Consider the following 21,397-nt stretch of genomic DNA (forward strand, 5'->3'; position numbering starts at 1 on the left):
TTCAAAAATATACTCCCCACACTATCTCAACAACTTCTGGCATCAGACAGCAGTTAGTAAACATGCCAGGATCCGTACTTTTTACTATAAGAGCTAGCTACATTCAGTATGATAATAGCCATAGAGCACATTGGCCCTCTGTCAGTGTGCTGACGTGTTACAGCTGCAGAGTGAGAAACTCTGCAAACCTCTCATAGGCCCATGTGGAGGCCAGTGCCTCCTTCTTAATTTGGGTGTATCGCTGTTTGGTGCTGCTGAGGGCTCTGGAAGCATACGCCACCAGTTTCCAACCTGCGTCTTTGTGTTGCTGAAGAAGCACAGCACCCAACCCATATGAGGATGAGTCTGCAGAAACAAGCGTTTCAGTGTTGGGGTCATACAGTGCCAGTCCTGGGGGTGTGGTCAGCTCTGCTTTAATACTCTCAAAGGCCTGCTGCTGTCATGGCCCCCAGGCCCACATGTTGGACTTTCTGGGCAGATCTCTGAGAGGACGCGTTTTCTGTGGGAGAACTTTCCCGAGGTGGTTTGTCATACCCACAAAATGTCTCACCTCACTAACATTTCTCGGCTCAATCATTAATTTCCATGCAGTCAGTTTATCAGGGTCTGTGCTGACCCCGATGCCTCAATGACCTGTCCCAGGAACTTTATCTTGCTCTTTGATAACTCGCACGTCACTGAGTATGACACCTGCCTCCTGCAGTCATGACAGTGCTCTCTGCAGTCTCTCATCATGCTCTGTTTGTGTTGCTCCCCAGATAAGCACATCGTCCATCTGTGTTTCTGGAAATGTTGTGGTGCCGATGATATTCCAAAGCACAGACGGTTGTATCGGTACCACCCAATTGGAGTAATGAAGGTCATCAGCAGTGAAGACCCCTTGGACAATGGGATCTACCAAAATCCTGTGTTAGCATCTAGCTTTGAAAACAGCTCCAGCAAGCTGTCCTAAGGTGTGTTCAAATGAGGGCAGTGGGCGCTTTTCTGTCATTACAGATTTATTCACTTCTGTGAGATCACCCTCTATTAATCCTAGACTGCTGAAGAGCTTCCGGAACTCTTTCTTTACAGTCTCTTTGGAGTCCAGGCTAAGGTTATCCAGTCTTGCAACCAGTTTCAGTGCTACTACTGCTTTACTGCTTAGCAGTGGCGTGCTCAGCCCCTCAACGACATACACATTCTCCATAGTGCATCTATTGTTTTTGTTGAGAGTGGCTGTAAACTTCCATTTTGCTTTAAGTGGTGTCCCTCCTGGCCCCAGCAGAACCTTTCTTGTCTTAACAAGGCTGCTGAATTGGCTTTGGGTGTACAGTGTTTTAGAGACTGCAGTTACATCGGGTCCAGTGTTGATTTTAAACCTTGTTTTAAACCACTATAATTGTCCATATTTGCATCTGTAAACCATAAACTGTCCTCTGGATCACATGGCAGAAAGCTCAGGGATGCAACATCTTCATCTCTGTCCTCATACACTGTGGCAATGTTCACTTCAACCATTTTCTTTGTTCTGCACATCCTTGCGTAATGTCCTTTTGCATTGATTGCACACAGCCTCTCTCGCTGGACATTGTTGCTGATTATGTCCTTTCATGTTTCTGCATCTTTTGCATTGTGTCTGTCTGTCTGTTTGTATTGCTGCTTGGCTTGCTTCGGACGCACCTCCTACGCTGCTGCGCATGTACGCTGTCGAACTGCGTTGTGACCATGTCCGCTTTAAAGTTACTTTAAGCATTTCTTGTCGCTTTTTCACCCGCTCACTTTGTCAAGCTTTATTTGCAGCTCTCTCTAAAGTCAGTTCAGAATCCATTTGTAATTGTTCTGATAAGTGTTCTCTCAGACCCACAACAAATCTGTCTCTCGCCATCTCATCATGCAGAGCCCTGTATCAGTGCTCCGCGAGGCAGTACAATGCTGTGTGAAAACTGTCAGCCGACTGTCCCGTTTCTTGGTGCCGCTGATTAAACTTTGCTCTCTCGAGGATCACATTTCTTCTAGCCACAAAGTGTGTGTCCAGCTTTCCTTTAACTGCCTTGTACCCACTCGCTTCCTTGAGACTCAGGTGCAAGGAAACCAATATATCCTCTGTGTAGATGAATGCATTGCTTGTGTGTCCAAACCAGAGGCGATACAAAATCTTTCAAAGTGCTTACTTTAATTATGATTAATTATAATTTCTTTATTAAGCTCCCCCTGGCAACACAGTAGAGGTTTAAGGTTCCGACCTGGTATTTCACATAATACTACAGATGGGACTCCGTAACATGTCTATCCATCCTGTGGTGGCCAAGAGACAGTAAAGAGGAGAGAGAGTGAGAGAGGCTGTCGGTGTGCTGTGCCGTTTCTGCCGATGGGATTTTGTGTAACTTGATTCACTGTGTTGATTGCTGTTGTCTACCGTACATAGGCTGTAAAATGACACTGTGAAAATACAACTAAGTACGTTTGTGCAGGTGGAGAAAACTGAAGACTTTCAGTTATTTAATGCAATAAGTTAGGCTAGGTGACCAATGTTACACCTAACTAACCATGAAAACCAACTGACAGACAGATAGACCGACCAACAGACAGATTAAAAGACACCCCTCCACAGAGACATATGACAAAGGCTATTATGCGACAATCATACTATGAAGAATTACAAGTTGACTGGCTAGCTTATAACGATGTTTATGAGAGGTTATGACTGCAACTGTGGAAGCATGGATGACGTATGACTTCAGATTCTACTGTAGTCAGACCTTATTTTCCTGTTATTGTAACTATTCTAATTTTTTTAAAAACTTTCAACACTAAATTAAGACATTTATCAAACAGTATTTAGCGAACAGCATAGCTACTTAACATTGTTGTAAAAATGCCGCACAATACACACACACTTATTCATAAGATTGGTCAACAATAAACCTGGCATTATAGTTGTTGGGGAATTGGCACTTGGCATTCTATTGGTTGAGGAAGTTTGACAGGGTAGTCGCACAAAAAAATCCAAGAGCAGACCATTTTCTTGTCCAGTTAGTGGCAGCAAAAACAATTTCCTTTCTTTTGTCTAACCACTGGCCACTCATCATTTGGAGTGGTGTCTGTGTCCACTTGATAAATGCAAGTCAATTATTGACTCTAGTTATAGCTCTGTTTTTGTTTGCTCATGGTGTCTGTCAAATGCTGTGCAGGTAGAGTGGAGTGGGTCTATAGATCTTTTTTTGCTGATGATGCAGGAGGGAACCAAACCAGTTGAAGTTGCAGACAATTAAACAATGAGCTGGAAGTCACCGTAAGGACGGAGATATACTTACTATTTAATCTTGGGGTCTCATATGCATCCAACTGCATCATGAGTGTTTTTTAATATATACTTGCCCATACATGATGCCTGTTACTGAAGGAGACCTCTAGAGGGCACAGGGGAGAGCTCAGGCTGTATACAACTACCAGATGTGTGGGATGCAAACAACAGACATGGCGCCACTCAAGGACGTGGCTATCACGTTAATCCCGAGATCATGGCAGAAAAGGTGACAACGTCAGTGGTATGTAAGGCCTCTAAATCAGGACCATCTGTACGCTGGGGAGTATGTGTCTCTTGTGCTGCAAATGCAAGAAACTGATGATGAAAAGCAACAGTAGTACTTTTTGCATGTCTGCTACCGTTCTACACTGCCCTGCTGTATATATACATACTGCATCTCCGTATCTACGTGGTATTAATTTTTGAGGTCGCGCACAGGTTATCCTCCAAAATGACGCAGGGGATGCATGACATATGTACGTGTACACGTAGTTAACAGTAACTATATCTCCGGCCTAACACTCTGTAAAGCTAAGAGGACCTGCAGATTCCGTTGATAATTTGCTGTAGATTCGTCATTTTAAGCAACACCTTTCACATTGTCATTTGATACGTACAAATTATGACAATATTTATTAGAATTTTGTAAACAAGTAATGCTACTGATAAACTGCTAAGATTTCAATGTACAAAAGGTAAATAAGCAAGCATTCTTTCAAAATAAAACTTACCCTTTAACCAGTTCTACGGCAATAAAATCATTGCCATCTCCAGAATTGAAGATTATAAAGCCATCTGGGGAGGTGGTCTTGAACTGGAAGAAGAGGTGCATGGATGTGTAGGCTTGTAGGGTGGCCAGGCTCAGATAGCTGCTCTTGGATTTGAAGGTGACAGGGTCGGCGATAATCGATCGAATCCCAAAGCGGGCATTGAGCTCGCAATAATCAATGTCACCGTTCTTGCACAGGTCGATGTAGAGCATGCCGTTAAATCTGAGGACAAGACAGGAACAAACACTTTAAATGATTGTCTTAAAATATTTTTTTCTTCGAAGTTAAAAGAAACCAGATAATGGTCGAGAGTAAAGACACCAGATTTCGGATATAAATCTCCAGTTGATGCTTTGTTTGCTTCTTGAGAAAATGAAGCCAAAGTCATTGTCTTTTTGTAGTCATCTGGGGGCAGAAGAACTCCACATGAGCCAGGAAACACACTGCCTGATAAATCAAATGTCTTACACATATATGTAATATAGATGTTTAAGTATTTGAATTTGCACATTCAACAGACACAGAGCAATATGAACATTAATTTTAACACTGTTTATCTTGTGCTTATGTCCACCAGACAAACAGAAGTTCAACATTAACTTTACACACGGTTTGGCCCTCACCAACTCCTGAGAAAAATATCTGGCTCTTTAGTTGCTCAATGTTCTTCACCAGCCACACACTGAAATTGTTTCTGTGTATGGGGAGAGCTCTGGGACTTTAGCAATCAGCATATGCTTATAATAATTACCTAAAAGAAGCAATAGCATTCTTTAGAGCTCCAGAGCCCTCTTAGACATTGACTTGTTTTGACTTCACAGAGTTTAGGTGACTACTCTGTAGATTTGTTATATTGTCATTTGAGTTATTGCCAATATGAAAACATTTATAACTGAAAACATGTAATATACATATCATATTTAATATACAACAGAAATTGTTCTGAGTACCTGAGACTCTGCAGATGGCCAATGAAGCTGGATGGGATGCTGGAAACAAATCGACGCTCTGTCATGATGCCTGTTTCAATGTTGTGGAACTCCAGGCGAGTGTGGTCACCCACCATTTGGCCTGAAGATGGGGAGGGTGGAGGGGATGGGTTGAAAAGAAAGACAAAAAACGAAAAGAAAAGAGAACACTGTCTGACACTAACACAAAAGGGCTGATTTAAGGAGAAAATTGCATTAACAGTATTAGATGAATGCAAACTGTCTCTAAAGGTCAAATATCTCTATGTCATATACAGATGCTATTAATATCTATGGCAACAGACCACAGTATGGTGTAAAACCACTGACAAAGCAACACCAAGCACATTTCTTCAAGCATGAATCAAATTGATGCAGGTAAGTACCTTCTGCTACATCATCGTCAACAGTTAGCTTGTAGGTTTTGCCACGACGCACCACTCGCACTGTATGCCATTCATTATCATTGAGCTTTTGCCCAGCATACAGGGTCTCCGGTCCCTTGCCTGAGGACAATGGTCAATCACAAAGTTAAAGACATCCTAAGCAAATAACCAAACCTTTGTTTTCCCACCTAGCCTGGAATGACTGAGAGTCTAAAAGTAACTTAGTAGCATGAAAATGGCTTCAAATGAACAGTGTGTACGATTTAGGGGGATTTAGTGGCATCTAGTGGTGAGAATTTCAGATTGCAACCAGTTGAAACTTCTCCAAGTTAGGATTCCTTCCTTTTTCATTGTTCAGGAGGTCTTTACCAGAAAACCAATTTATCCGCAAAGGTCTTTTCCTTTCCAAAACAAACAGACCGGGTGATTGAAACTGGTAAAACCACAAAATAAAACAGTTTTGTTTTTTTTTGTTTGTTTGTTTGTTTTTTAGACAGGTTGCTACCCTAGCACCTGCTAATATGGGCTCACCTTTTTTTCTCTGATAACTTCAGATACAGACATTCAGGGATTTTTTACAGCAAGCTGAATTTTTCAGTAAAAACACACAATACAGCAATTTTATATTTAAAAATCTGGGTTTTTTTTGACATTTTTTTTGTGGAGGGACTTCTTAGTACAGTAGCAACACAATAATGCAAATAGCCCTATCCAAAACCAGTGTTCAGTTTGTGTGTTCTGGGCTGCTGTAGAGACATGATGGTGCAACATGACGATCTCCGTACATAAGGAGTTGCATCTTTATTAGATATAAAAGGCTTACTCTAAGGTAATGCAAATACAAGAAATCTTATCTTCAATTAATTATACACCAAAGAAAACATAGTTATTATGTTTCATTTCTTCCAACATATTCCCCTAGATCTTACACACTGTGCCCTTGAATGTAGTTTTCAGACTAGTTCTTATACCTTTTTGAAACAAAGGTTTGGTTTAGTCTGTAAAATACACTGAAAATAAAACAAAATACTTGACATCTGCAATACTCATAGAACACAGCTGATCACTGCTGCAGAACAGAGTAGCTCTCAGATAGTTTGAACAAAGAAAGAGCAACTACAATAGGACAAAATTGCTTTTACTCATCAAAGGCATATGGAAACCTTTTCCTTTCACTTCTTCCCTTCCTAACCCTCCTTTTATTTCTGTCAACATTACTTTTTGTGACCATGAAAGGCAAACTAAAAACACCACAGTAACTGAGCCACATCAGACACCAGTACAATATAAATTGTCATTGGCCTGTTTGTAACATTATCTATGTTTGCTCAATTGAGAGGCGGTTTGCTGACATGTCAGTGCAAGTGAATATGATAATGTATAAATGTGGGCTATCAGCATTACTGTGGTAATTGCAATGCAATAAAGATCTATATATAATCTATTATTTTTTTCAATCATGCTTATTGCCATCCAACATTCCTGTCTTTATAGAGGCTATAGGCTGAGTTTTAAAGCTACAGTGATGATACTGGTCTCTGAAACTAGAAGACTTGAGGAATCCTGTGGTAGCTATGTAGCTACACAAGCTACATAGCATGTGTAGTTTGTCAGGAATGGGGCTGGATTATGCTTCACATTAAGGATAATTTTTTGTAAGGAAGAAATGGCATGGCCATTTTACGAGGGTCTCTTGAGCTCTGACTTCTAGATATCTGACTGAAAATGGATTATGTTGGTACCCATGAGTTTCCCCTTTACAGACATGCCCACTTTATGCTAGTCCCATGTAGTTTTTTACTGTCATTTGATTCCTAATCAAGACAATCTGGTAAGAATTATTTTACCTTGTCAATATGAACTTAAAAACTGTTTTTAAATGTATAATAATGTCATTGAAAATGTGATAATAAAATGCAATTAATGGCAATTAACTAAAGAAATTGTGCAATCAATCGTGATTTTAAAAAAATAGTTTGACAGCCCTAGTACAAATATATTTAATATATTTTAAATGTTAATGTATTCATATTAAAAGGGAGAGTTTAAAGTTAAAGTTATATATATATATATATATGTGTGTGTGTGTGTGTGTGTGTATATTTATGTATATATATATATGTGTGTATATATATATATATATATATATATATATATATATATATATATATATATATGGTCTGGGGGGAAATAAAAGCTTTGACTGTTAGTATGAGATGCAACAGGACTCAGATGTTGAAGCTACAGGTAGGTAAAGTCAAATTCAGACTGAAGACTGAATTCAGATTTGTATTTGTCAGAAGTGTCTCCTGTCAATACGTTTGGTTACCTTGGTGTTTGGACAGTGGTGTCTAGGGACGATCATATGGACTTATATGGCCCCTTGAGATGAACCATCTCTTTTTTGAGGGGGTCCAACACAAAACACTACATACACCAAAGCAATACACCAAACAATACATTACATTACAGTGGACACAATCACAACACACAACATACATACATGGCTCTCATTTACCGACCCATCCTCACTGTACTAGAAAAACTAGGGAGATCCGAGCCACAGCAGCCTTGCAGACACCACTTTGGTTGTATGCCTCTTCATATAAAGACAAATTGACAAGACAAGGTTTTCTAATCATAATACTACTAATAGTAGTAGTGTGCCTCACAACACTGGAGGGCAGGAAGACATCACCATTAGAAACAGTAACATGATGTTTGAAGAAAGGATAGCAATAAGTTATTCATGTCAAGGCAGAGATGTGATTTTACTGGTTTATTTATTACACATTGTTATTCCTGATTTAGTTTTTATTATCATGTTGTGATTATTGATGTGTTTTATTGCCTTGGTTGTATTGCATGCTTTCAGATATGTTTTAGTATTTGATGACAAATTACCTGAACCTGCCAAGGTTGTTGAGTATGTCTGAGTATGAGGATATATATGGTGTTAGCCATGGTTTTAAATAAGAGAGGTAATTAAAATTAATACATTTAAAAATGCACTGGAGTCAATGGTAATGTCTTCGAGCATTCAGTGGTAACCAGTTCAAAGTTTTACACATTGAGCAGCAATGAGTTTAGTTGGGACACTTTAAAATAAATCTACAGAGGCTATTGTAAATGAGATTGAGGGGTTGAAGATATGTTTTATAGGGTGTTCTGGTAAACAATGTCAGCATATGCCAATAGACAGTACCAACTGTGTAACAATTCTTGTCCTTGCTTGAAAATTAAATACAGTACAGTATAGCTAGGTTGCAGCCTAATTTGTACATTATTGACTCAGTATGACGTTTAAAGGAGAGTGCTAGATCAGAGGTCACCTGATTATCCATCACAAAAAGAAGTAGTTAATTCTGAGGAGTCATAAACATTGCATATACACAAAACAAGGCCTGAAAGAGGTGCATGCCACTTCCCATGCAAAAGTTGGGATCTATAAAAACAAACTTGCCAGGAGAATGTGGGAGCCTGTTCGAAAATTTCACCAATGAGTGCACTTTGGAGATGGGGGAAATTGGTGAAGCAGATGGTAAGGTGATGAATTGAAGCCAGATTTTAGAAATCAAATGTAAGAGGCATCATTATATGCATACATATGCATTCATTGTTCTCACTTCAAACATTACTTATAGATCTAGTTTATCATACACATTCAGTCCAGCCATGTTATGTATTTGTGCTAGTGAGCCGTAATTTATAAGCCAACTCAAATCTCACTGAATTCCGTTTATTATTTTGTCACCACTGTCTCATCATCAAATTCCCCCTGTGCGCAGAGGAGACAGCGGGGCGATGTGCTGACACTCATAGACAGCTGTGAAGCGAAATGTGCTTTTATTTTTATTTTGGTTGGGTTTTTTTTAATCTGTTTTTTTATGCTTATCATTTTATCATGAAGCACTTTGAAATTAGTTTCAAATGTAAAATGCATTATAAATAAAATCTATTATTATTATTAGTATTATTATTATTATGTGCATCAAACAGCATTAAATAACTACAAAACAGAGTGTCAGCAGTATTCAGTAATATCCTCTAAAACTGTAAATAAATATTACCAAGTAAAGCTTTTATTTTCATGTTTTGCTGCAATGATAATGACTGTACATGCACAGGACGCACTGGAGACACTGTTGTGGCTGTCACAGACACAATGCCTTCTTCAGTCACCTTACCAAGCTCACCTTCACCACCTGTACATGGGTTATGGGTTATGTATACACATCATATTATTCTATTCTTATTTGAAATGACCTCCCAAGGCCGAAGACACCACTGATACCACGGATACCATGGATAATATTGGGAAACAATCAGTATGATTGCTGTAAACTGCGGTGACACAGTAAAGACCCTTTGATCAGCCGGATTGTTCACATAAATAAGCTGCTTTGCATTGACCATTTATGGTTGAATGTGTCGTGTAGAGGGCAGGATATAAGGCAGACAGACGTGTGGACGATTCCAAGTTAATTTGGGATTTATAAAAGGAAATTCCAGACTTGCAAATGTATGCATTGTTTTATAAATAAAATATTTTTTGGCAAGCCAATTTTTGTAGTTTGTCCATATGTATACTTTTAGTATGAATCTTATGCACTGTTTTGTAAATGAGACCCCTGGCCTGTAACCGAATTATTCAGTAATAATTTGTTGGATCAGAACTGCTTCTGAGTGGAGGCAAGTTCACATTGTAAAGATATCTCAATGACAGATCTGTGGACATTGGATTTATAAATTATTATGTCATCAGCATATAAATGTACTTGACAGATGGAACATCTTTTTAAAAGATCATTAATAAAAATGGAGAAAAGGAGAGGTCCTAGAGATGACCCTTGTGGTACTCCCTTCTCAACAATCAAAATTCAGCACTGGTATAGAGATAAAATATTACAATCTGTAACATATCATGATAATTGATTGAAAATTAATGTATCAAAAATAATATAATACATTTTTAGAACATAAAAATTCCAAGTTCCAAACATTTTTGGTCTTCAAAAGTAGTAATGAGGGAGTAATGAGACCTGCAAGTGACAATATGGACAGAGAGTAAAGTTACTTTCAGAAAAGAAAGGACTTAACTGTATGTGTTTGACACCCATTCAAACACATACTAATTAGTGCAGTGAGGGAAAGCTGGGAGGATTTATAAGAAGGCTAACCTACAGAAATGAGTTTTCAGCTGTTGTTAAAAAGACACCACAGATTCTAAAGATCTGATGGACTGGGCAAGGCTGTTACAAAGTTTAAGTGCTGCCATTCCAAAAGCACGATGACCTCTGGATTTGAAATGTGAGCAGGGAACAGATAAAAGGCCCTAATCAGATGACTGGAGTGGACAACCACTGGAATAAGGGCTGTTATATAAGCAGGAGCCAGACCACACAGAGTCTGTGATTAATAAAATTTTGAAACTGATTCTGTGTTTTACTGGAAGCCAATGAAGTAAGGCAAGAACTAGGGTGATATGTGACAGACGACCACTATTTGTTAATAACCTAGCTGATGAATTTTAGAACAGTCAAAGTCGAGCTCATGAGAACTGAGTGATGCCTGTAATCAGGGAGCTACAGTTGTCTAAATGAGAAAAGATTAAGGAGTACAAGGAGTTGGATGTGTTTGGCTGTTAACGTGGGTTAGTGGTTAGTGGGTCAGCGATGTTTCTCAGCTGAAAGAAGCAGGACTGGACAAGTTTAGTAATGTTGGATTCAAAGTTCAAATGTTGGTCAAACAGTATACAGAGATTCTTAATGGTTGACCTGATATTGTTGGTGAGGGGCGGCATGTAATGACCAACCTCCTTACTAAAGTAATCAGAGCTGATCACAAGGACCTCAGTTTTATCAGAACTGAGACGGAGGAAATTTTGAGACATCAAGTTTGTAACAGAAGCTAGACAGTCATGAAAGGTGTTTAAATTTGTTAAGGTTGTTTAAACCAGAAATACAGCTGCAAATCATCCGCATACCAATGGTAAGAAGTATCACATGCAGAGTTTAGCAGATCACAAAGAGGTAGCAATAACAACAGAATCTGACCCAATATTGACCCTTGAGGGTCACCACATAGGAGGGGAATGGAGGAGGACGTAGTTGTTAATGTAAGCGCTGAAGTGTCCTTCAAATAAGTATGAGGTGAACCATTTCAGAGCAGTACCAGAGATGCCTACCCAGTTCATTTGATTCATCAAATAAGATAGTATGATCAGCGGTGTCAAAGGCACCGGATAAGTCTAATAGAACTAAAGTTGAGAATTCACCTTTTTCTGCATGCATCAAGATGTCATTTGTGGTAGTGGCATGAAAGCATATCCCTACAACACAAACAGTGAAGTCAGCTTTAAAAGAAATTACATTCTGTTGTATCATAATTTATGGTGGTCATTGCCTTGTCAAACAGATAGTCTTATCATCATACAAGGTTAGAAATTTCACTGTATCACTGTGTTTTGGCATTTGACGATCAGTGCTTCACCAAGGGTCTGTCATCCCAGTCCACCTAAAGAGTAATCAGAATGAAAACTCCAAGGCACTCTCTTTTAAAATGTTAAAATTCCTTTATTTCTACAGCATGGTCATAAAGGACCTTAAAAACACACCCCTGCCTGTTTTGGCATACAAGCCTTCGTCAGGTAGTCAAGAGTTTGAGTTTGACTCCCAGATGAAATGCGTTTTTCAAGTCCTAGCATATCTCCACCCAAAGAGCACCTCAAAAAGAGTGACTTCTGAGTCCAGGAATTGAATACACTCATAAAAGCACATAATGCTGACTGATGCACTATATCAATAATAATAAACCATTATAGATTTGACATATAATGATTTATAAGTGGCAAGGGCTTATAATAAATTATAAATATTTATACTCACTTAACTATAGTAAGGATCCAATCCATGCTGTATCATAAGTTATCATTGTATGTGTAAAGTAAGGTGAGGTACATATCAATGCATTTATAATAATTTATGCTTTATCATAATGATTCGTGGTAGGTGTTAAGTAAAGTGTAATCATTTTCGTGCATTTATAAGAATGCATGCTGCGTCATAAGTGATTAATGCATACCATTCACCAGAATACCCTGAAAATGCATTTAAAAGACTGAATTCTAACAATGTGTCAGAGAGTTTTCAGCCACAGAATTAGATTTCACAAAGACTGGGGATCTTGCAGTGTCAGAGGTGGGCAGAAACTGTTGCAGCCCTTGAAATCCCCAGTGAGTATGCTATATGTTGTAGCTAACTAGCTAGCTAACCAATGTCCCCATACCAAACAGGCTATCTGCAAGCTAAGTTAGCCACTGGAATGTTTGCTATTAGCCTATAAGCTAACCATATGATTTAGCTGAAGATTGCCTGGTTCAAAAATACATGATTACTTGATATATGAATTTTGAAGCTAGTGATCTTAATTTGATCCATACGGTTATCTTGCAGGCTAATGGTAAACAATCCAGTAGATAAAGTTAGCTTGCAGAGGCCCCTGCTGTGGTTAGCTCACTAACTGATTTCAGAGCTGTAACTCTGTCCACTTCTTTCTTCTCCAGTCCTTAGTGGTACAAATGGGAGGCCATGTCAAGGAGGCACTCTATCACTGCTCAAATCCACTTTGTCCCCCTTTTCCACATGAGAATCAAGATTTTTTTTCTTCTTTTTCTTCTTAACGCGGGCATGTGCCATCTGCTCCCGCACTACTGGGCTGTGATTGGCTAGTAGTAATCCCTGGTAAGTATGCTTTATGTTGTAAGCTAGCTAGCAAACCACTGTAGGGTCTACCTGTGAGCTAACATTAGGTTCTGGATTGTTTGCTATTAGCCTGCAAGCTAACTGTATGTTTGAACCTAAAACTGCTAGCTTCAAAAATCATATCATCTATTCATGTATATGAGTGGAGCTAGCAATCTTCAGCTAAAATAGCCTAGCTTGTAGGCTAATAGCAAACATCCCAGTGGCTAACTTAGCTTGCAAATAGCCTGTTTGGTATGGGCACAGTGGTTAAGTAGCCAGTTAGCTACAGCATATAGCATACTCACTGTGGATTTCAAGGGCTGCAGCAGTTTCTGTGCATCTCTGACACTGTAAGATCCCCAGTCTTTGTGAAATCTAATTCTGTAGCTAAAAACTCTTTGATATATTGTCAGAATTCCTTCCTCTAAATGTATTTTCAAAGTATTCTAGTGAATGGTACCCATTACTCACTTATGATGCGGCATTTATTCTTATATATGCATGAAAATGATTACAACTACGATGAAACATTATGATAAAGCATAAATTATTATAAATGCATCAATATGCAGCTCACTTTACTTAACACATACAGTGATAACTTAGGATACATAGTCCAAACAAATTCATAATTTCTTCACTTAATATACTCTTTACTTTGTTTCTTGTTGACAGAAAAGTATTAAAGAGTGTTACATTTTACCTTGACATGATTCGACTGCTATCATCCTGCAGTCTTCCTCAGAAGAGTCATGTGATGTTGCTCTGATGCGTCTTATCAGCTGTTTAGGAGCAGGCGTGGTCGACCTGTCTGGTGCTGACAGGTCAACCACGCCATCTGCTGTCTGACTGCCTCTTGAGGATGGTGTCCATAACAATGGCACCCACACACTGCAGACCCACTCTCTGGAAAAGGTATGTGGATGACATACTTGAAAAAGTCAACGCAGGACACACACAGAAACTTATGGATCATAGAAACAAACACCATAGCTTTTCAGGACATGAAAATCCACCACAACAATAATGGCAGCAATAAAATCACAATATACAGAAAACCCACACACACAGACCAATACTTATTATGGACATCAGAACATCCAACAGCACATAAACTATCGACAGTCAGGACCCACAAACAACATGCACTCACATTTTGCCAATACCCAAAATGGGCCATAGAAAAAGGAAAACAAAAAGTACAAAGAAAAGAAAACAAGCAGCCAGGGAAAAAAGAAAGACACAACAAAAATGATGGACACAGGCATCGTCACACTTCCATACATCAGAGGCATCACAGAACGCATTCAGAGAGCAATGAAAAAACACAAAATATACACACCAGTCAAACCATTCACCAGACTACGACAGCTACTTGTACATGAAAAAGAACAAAATAGATCAGGAAAGGAAATGTAACGTCATCTACGAAATACCCTGTCTATCATGCCATAAAACATATAGTATATAAACAGGAAAACCATTCAACACGCGTAAAAAGGAGCACCAGGGTCATCAGATCAGAGAACAGCAAGTACCACTGTTTGATCAGGGAGGCTGTTGAGATCTGGAAACATGCCAACAGGACTGTTAACAGGGATGAAGGGGCCAACATGCTGCCTCACACCTGGGGCACCATCCTCAAGAGGCAGTTGGACAGAGGGCGTGGTCGACCTGCCAGGACCAGACAGGTCGTCCACGCCTGCTCCTAAACAGCTGATAAAACATGTCACAGTAATATCATGTGACTCTTCTGATGAAGACTGCAGGATGATAGCAGTCGAAACATGTCAAGGTAAAATTTAACGCTCTTTAATACTTGTCTGTCAACAAGAAACAATGTAAAACTGTTATATCACACTATGAGTCCTACAGATGATTGTTGATGTGCGAATAAGTATAAATATTTATAATGCATTGTAAGCCTCAGCATTCAATCTCCAGTTTATAACAAGTCAAAAACATCCATAAGACCCTTGTCACTTATAAATCATTATAAATCAAATCTATAATGGCTTATGACTATTGATATAGTGCATCAGTAAGCAGTGTGTTTATGAGTGTATTCATGAAGCACTATGAATGCATTATAATTGTATACTAATAATAATTGAATACACTACAAAGACAATATATTTAATGTTCAAACTGATAAATTTTTTTTTTTTTCAAATATTCACTCATTTTGAATTTGATGCCTGCAACACATTCCAAATAAGCTGGGACAGGGGCAACAAAAAACTGGGAAAGTTGAGGAATGCTCAAAAAACACCTGTTTGAAACATTCAATAGGTGATCAGAATAATTGGAAACAGGTGAATGTCATGATTGGGTATAAAAGGAGCATTCCCGAAAGGCTCAGTCGTGCACAAGCAAGGATGTGGCGAGGTTCACCACTTTGTGAACAACTGCGTGAGCAAATAGTTCAACAGTTTAAGAACAACATTTCTCAATGTACAATTGCAAAGAATTTAGGGATTTCATCATTTACAGTCCATAATATCATCAATATATTCAGAGAATCTGAAGAAATCTCTGCATGTAAGCAGCAAGGCCAAAAACCAAAACTGAATGCCCATGACCTTTGATCCCTCAGGCGGCACTGCATTAAAAACTGAAATCATTCTGTAAAGGATATTACCACGTGGGCCCAGGAACACTTCGGAAAACCACTGTCAGTTCACACAGTTTGTCGCAACATCTACAAATGCAAGTTAAGAATCTACCATGCAAAGCAAAAGCCATATATCAACAACACCCAGAAATGCCGCCTGCTCTCTGGGCCCAAGCTCATGACATTTTCCAGTTTCTTAAAGGCATTTTTCAAGTCTTCACTTCTACTTACTCATACCCTCAGATTCAAACTTCAGTCATACAATAAAGTGCTCAACATCTCCCATATATTGCGGGCATGACTTAACTTTTAAAGCAAACATTTCAGCTGAGTGTCAGCTCTTCAAAAATCTTTGAAATATTCCACTTAAAAAAAAGTGAATATATCACGGAAATTAAACTTTGTGATGACCTTCATTATCAAAGCTATTCCCACTTTAACAAACTACCTGTCTCAGCTTATTCTTACACATTTGAGCCAGCAATGCAGGCATTCACACCCACCATTTCTTTGGAAATTACATTCTCTTTTAGGACTCTTTAACACTTCTTTTGGACTCGGACCACTTCTGCACACTATCAGCAACAGACACTTTTCAAATACTCAAATGTTCAACTCTTAGAGGACATTATGTCTGTATTCATCTCTCTATGCCTCCATGGGGGTGATAGCTGTGGCTGAAGGTATTATGTTATCAGGTTGTACGTCTGTCTGCCTATCCACCCGTCCCATTCTCGTGAACATGATATCTCATGTCTTGAGAGAATTTTTTTAAATTTGGCACAACGTTCACACCCACACCCTTGCATTTGTCTCATTCTTGTGAATGCAATATCTTAAGAACACCTTTAGGAAATTTCTTCAAACATTCACTTGAACTCAGTGATAAACTAGAATTTAGAGGTCAAAGGTCAAGGTCATTGTGACCTTGCATCCATGTCATTCTTGTGAATACAATAGCTCCAGAAGGTCTTGAGGGAGTTTCCTCAAATTTGAAAGAAATGTCTACTCGGACCCAAGAATGAACTGAGTAGCATTTGGTGGTCGAAGGTTAAACGTCAAGGTCACTGTAACAAAACTTCATACAAATGTCTAATAGGATATAATGATGAAGTGATGACATTTCATATCCAAAAGGTGAACAGGCATATTTACTGTGACATCACAGTGTTACTCAAAAAAAACCCCTTTCTGGTTCATCATTATATCTCAGAAATAGACGGGGAGACATTTGGTCACATGCTGAATTGGTGACACTAATCTTGGGTGTCCATCTTGAAACTGCTGATTGTAGAGATCTTTTGTGCTGCCAGGGGAAAGATGTATGTAACTACCTGTAACTGTTGCAACTTGGCTGGTGCACAGAGGCATACAACCGCAAGGCAGTCTTTCTGCCATTTATATTTTTAACAACATTGACCTTATTTACCATGTAAACCTCCTGCCTTTCTGCTTTTTTAAAATAACCTGACTTTAAATTCTGTAACACCCACAGTTTTCAGTCTTCATACAAAATTTATACATTAAAGTGTTGTTTTTTTTTCTTCTTTTCAATGATGCGTCCATTTAAGCAATAGGACTAGTTTTCTAAACTTCTGCCTCAAATCAACACAAGATACCTTACCTGTCCCTTTAGCTGTAATGTTATTTCTCATCACTATGTTTTGAGCAAAAAAAAAAAAAAAAAAAAACAAATAGAGAATTTAAACTGTGAATTTTATCCACACAACCGGCATGTCTGTGTCTTCAGAAAAGTCTTGAGTTGCTCAAAGTGAAGATAAAAAACATAGTAAGACAATGCATGGCTTTTGAATTTGTATGTTTTTTTTTTGTTTGTTTTTTTTAGTAGTACATTAATTTATTCCACAGTATATTCATATTGGCCTACATCACTGTCCATCTCTCTCTCTCTCTCTCTCTATCTATCTATCTATCTATCTTTCTCCGTATTTCTGATGTGTTTTGGCGAGGCTTCTTATGTCTTTTCTGCATTTCACTGCTGTGTTTTTTAATTCCTTTCTGGTTTGTAATTTTTCTTGAGAAGACAACTAAGCAGGAGGCACCTTGGAATAAAGGTCCTTTTCAAAGCAAATCTTTCTCTCCCTCCCCTCCCTCTGTCTCTCTACCTCTCTCTCTTTGTCTCATACACATCTGCAGTTATCATTCAAATGTAAAACTGCTCAGGTCTTAAGGACAATTCTGCTGTGCTTTTTTCGCGTCACATTTTTTAAATATTGTGCTTTTTTCATAATTTAGCTTTGCATTTTTCTTTCAATCTCTTTCAGCTCTACCAACCAGCTCACAATGGTGGCTTTGGTCAAAGAGGTTGCAATTTGACTGAATTTTTAAAATAATTTCATCTGTAACTACAGCTTAGGTTTGAGGTTTTACTGCATGTGTTTCAGCTATTTGCTTCTTTAAATGATGCTGTTCAGCAATTTGTGTCAGATTTTCAGATCTTTTATATTTCTGCTTTTTCAGCTTTTATATATATATATATATATAAAGAGAGAGAGAGAGAGAGAGAGAGAGAGAGAGAGACAGAGAGACAGAGAGAGAGATGAAAGGCAAAGATCTCCATGGCCTCATTATGAGTAAAAGCAATCCATAATGATTCTTGAAAGCCTGAAAATGGCTATTCAACTGAAACACTATAAACACCTTTAGGTTGTAAATGCAGCAGACACACTTGCACAGGACCTGACATAATAATTTGTTGGATATAGCACATTTTTCAGACAATACAGAACCATCCTGTGTATTCTGTGTAGTTGCTGAGTCCAAATTTGATATTGAGTTGGACATCACAAAAATTGCCATAAAGTGTTATTCAAAAAATATCCAATTGTGTGAAACATTTTGATAGGAATGTACACAATTAATTAATCATCAATTAACATGCATGTTGCTTATGGTTTACAATCAAACCTAACACATTGTCACACATTGACACATTGTCTCTTTTTGTTTCAGACAAACGTGTAGATATTGTTTCATTTTGTGGATGCCACATGAAAAAGGGAGTTTGGGGGGTCCTCCACCAAAACATGTTTAAAAGCAAACATGTTATTTTATTCTGGTGATTTTTTTTGTAACAATTTGTGCCTTGTCTACAGCAATTTATAATGAACATGTCTTAACTGTGTCAAAAAAAAAAATAACTTTGCTACTTTATTGTTACTGTAATGTCATGTCAAGGGTTAGTAACCCTAAATCTGGTTATTGACAGTTGACCACCGTCGTCATACTCATATTTAATATTAATGTACGCAGTAGTCATGTCTACAAAGTATTTGATGATCAAGACATTTTTTTTCTGTATGGGATCATTTTGGTGTGGACCAGTTCCCAACAAACAATGTGTAACTTTCATTTCAATCAGAGTGTGTCCACATGATGCTGTTTGTCTCCAGACTACATTTATTGACGTAACCTACTGTGTGCTGTTGTTGCAGCCATATTAAGAAGATGTCCTGCATTTATTTCATGCAGTTAGACTGTGGACTGAGCTCCATCTATGTTGTTCTTAGTTGGAGTGGGGTCTTGCAAGGAAGTATTGTTTTATGCACTAATGGAATTTACCCATTATTCATACCATTTTTTATTTTTTTTTACAGTTAACACTACTGGATAGAAGGAATTATGTAACTTGTTTGTGTTAGAAAAGGGGGGTTGCACAGGATTAAAAATGGGGTCATGGGTTAAGGTTATATGGCTTGTGGAGCTCCACCAAATAGGCAGACACTGGACTAAAATCATCAGTGAGCTATCTATATTTAGAGTGTCAGCTAATGGGACCAATTTTTTCCAGTTTTACATTTATTTAGAATCACTCTCTTTTTTGCTCTTTTTGTAGCCTCAAAGTTGGATAGTGAAGCGATGTGGCAATAAAACTAAACTCAGTTGCAATAACCTACCTGTCAGATTATATTTACTAAATGCCATCACAAATACAATACAGGTGAAGAATGGGGATTTACTTAGCTTACTTAAAAATTCTGGCAAAGAGACAATTCACGATTTTACGCACACTGTTACTGCCATATCAAGGCAAATTGTGTGAAAAAGTTTGTATTTTTGATGGCAAATAGAGAATGGGACAGTATACAAATTACCACTCATTTTATTTGACCAAGGCTATTTCTATTGGTTACTGTTTAATTATGAGTAGACAAGCCAACTGACCAAATCCCCCTCATTATAAGATTAAGAGAATGTGCAGGGCAGAGCAGGGCTCCCATTTTAGAAAACACATTTCCTTAAATAAATAAAAAAGTAACCAACAATAAAACATCAGCATACCATCAACATAGAAAGCAAAATGAAACTTGAGTGTTAACTTACTGGAGTTACAGTTTATCCTGATACAGTCTAGATGGGGGAGAATAAATGACAGATGAAATTGCATCCTTCAAGGTTACTGCTGCAGACATCCAAAAACAAATAGTCCACCCTTCCGGGGACGTACACATGCAGGAAGGCAGCCATTTTATTCATTTATATTCATAGTTAACTTTATAAAAAATAAAATTAGATTACCATTAAATAAAATATAAATATTAAAGATTTCCAAAAACATACTTAATAGTAAATAAGATAATGGATGGATTTGTAAAAATGTGCTAGTTGATTTAAAAAAAGCTGCTTTTCTAGAGCTTGTGTTCTTTAGTTACCTGTAGTACCAGAGCTCAATTTGTAATTTTTTTCAGGCACGGTATTAACAGTAAAATGGCCACTTGTGGTACCAGCTACATGAGTTGTCCAACCAAACACTGACTGTTCCATTTTAGGTTTAAATATCCAGAAAAAAAGTCAAAGTCTATGGCTTCAACACCTCTGCACTAGCAAGGCAGTGGTAGCCATCAATTTTAGAGCCAAGGGTCTTTGAAAAGTCAAGAAAGACAAAGTTTGGTTTGCAAATGAAACAGCAAAAAGTTTAAATTTGTAAGACAATAGTGTGAAAGACAGTCAAAATCTGATCCTAACAGTCCTACTGAGGCCAGAATAACTGCTGTATGCAGCTGTGAAGACAGTGAGGGTTGGTCACCATGTGGCTGGTGGTTTCATGTGTCGTCAACCGCAACAGAAAAGTGGGAGCAAACAGCCACGATCCAATCAGCACCAGCACCATGCAGAGGCACAGGAACCCCAATCCTCAGATGTGGAGTACTAGCCTTTGCCTACATGTGTCACTAAGCTACATCAGAGGGAAACATAAAAATGTTTTGAATTCTGTAGAAAATCACAAAGATTAACTCAGAGACTGAGAAAATTAGAGTTGCACAACTGAACAGTTTGACTGAAATCTAGGGGATGACTTACATGAATTCATATAATCTGTAAGTAAGTTATCTGAATATGGCTTGGCAAACCAGCTAACATCTGTCTACATTGCCATTAATCTTATATTCTATGATTTTACTAGACATACTGTATGTGCAAAATATATATTGAGGCGTGGGACTCATTTTTTAATCTTTTACATATTATGCGTGGACAGGCTTGTAAGTTTTTGGGGTCGCAGCCAGCTGTAGGTTTTGCTGGGCTCTGTTCTCGGGCTGTTCGCCTGACGGGCCGCAGGCTTAAGGCCTTTGAAGGGGTGAATACCATCTTTTGACAAAGCATGAT

At 38.2% G+C, this 21,397-nt stretch overlaps 1 protein-coding gene across 1 annotated transcript in view; it reads right to left on the reverse strand.

The window, feature by feature from the left end:
* The window catches only part of LOC121953201 (neurexin-3a), a 169,730-nt gene that overhangs the window by 75,977 nt on the left and 72,356 nt on the right, over positions 1-21,397 (reverse strand). The window contains exons 8-11 of the mRNA XM_088087962.1: positions 20,114-20,140; positions 5,411-5,530; positions 5,007-5,127; positions 4,018-4,278 (exon numbers count right to left, since the gene is read on the reverse strand). Of these exons, the coding sequence (XP_087944088.1) occupies positions 4,018-4,278; positions 5,007-5,127; positions 5,411-5,530; positions 20,114-20,140 (529 nt within the window). The remainder of the gene's footprint in view (positions 1-4,017; positions 4,279-5,006; positions 5,128-5,410; positions 5,531-20,113; positions 20,141-21,397) is intronic.

The sequence above is a fragment of the Plectropomus leopardus genome, chromosome 14 (genome assembly GCF_026936395.1).
Source record: "Plectropomus leopardus strain MGB_pleo_1.0 chromosome 14, ASM2693639v1, whole genome shotgun sequence".
NCBI lineage: Eukaryota > Metazoa > Chordata > Actinopteri > Perciformes > Serranidae > Plectropomus > Plectropomus leopardus.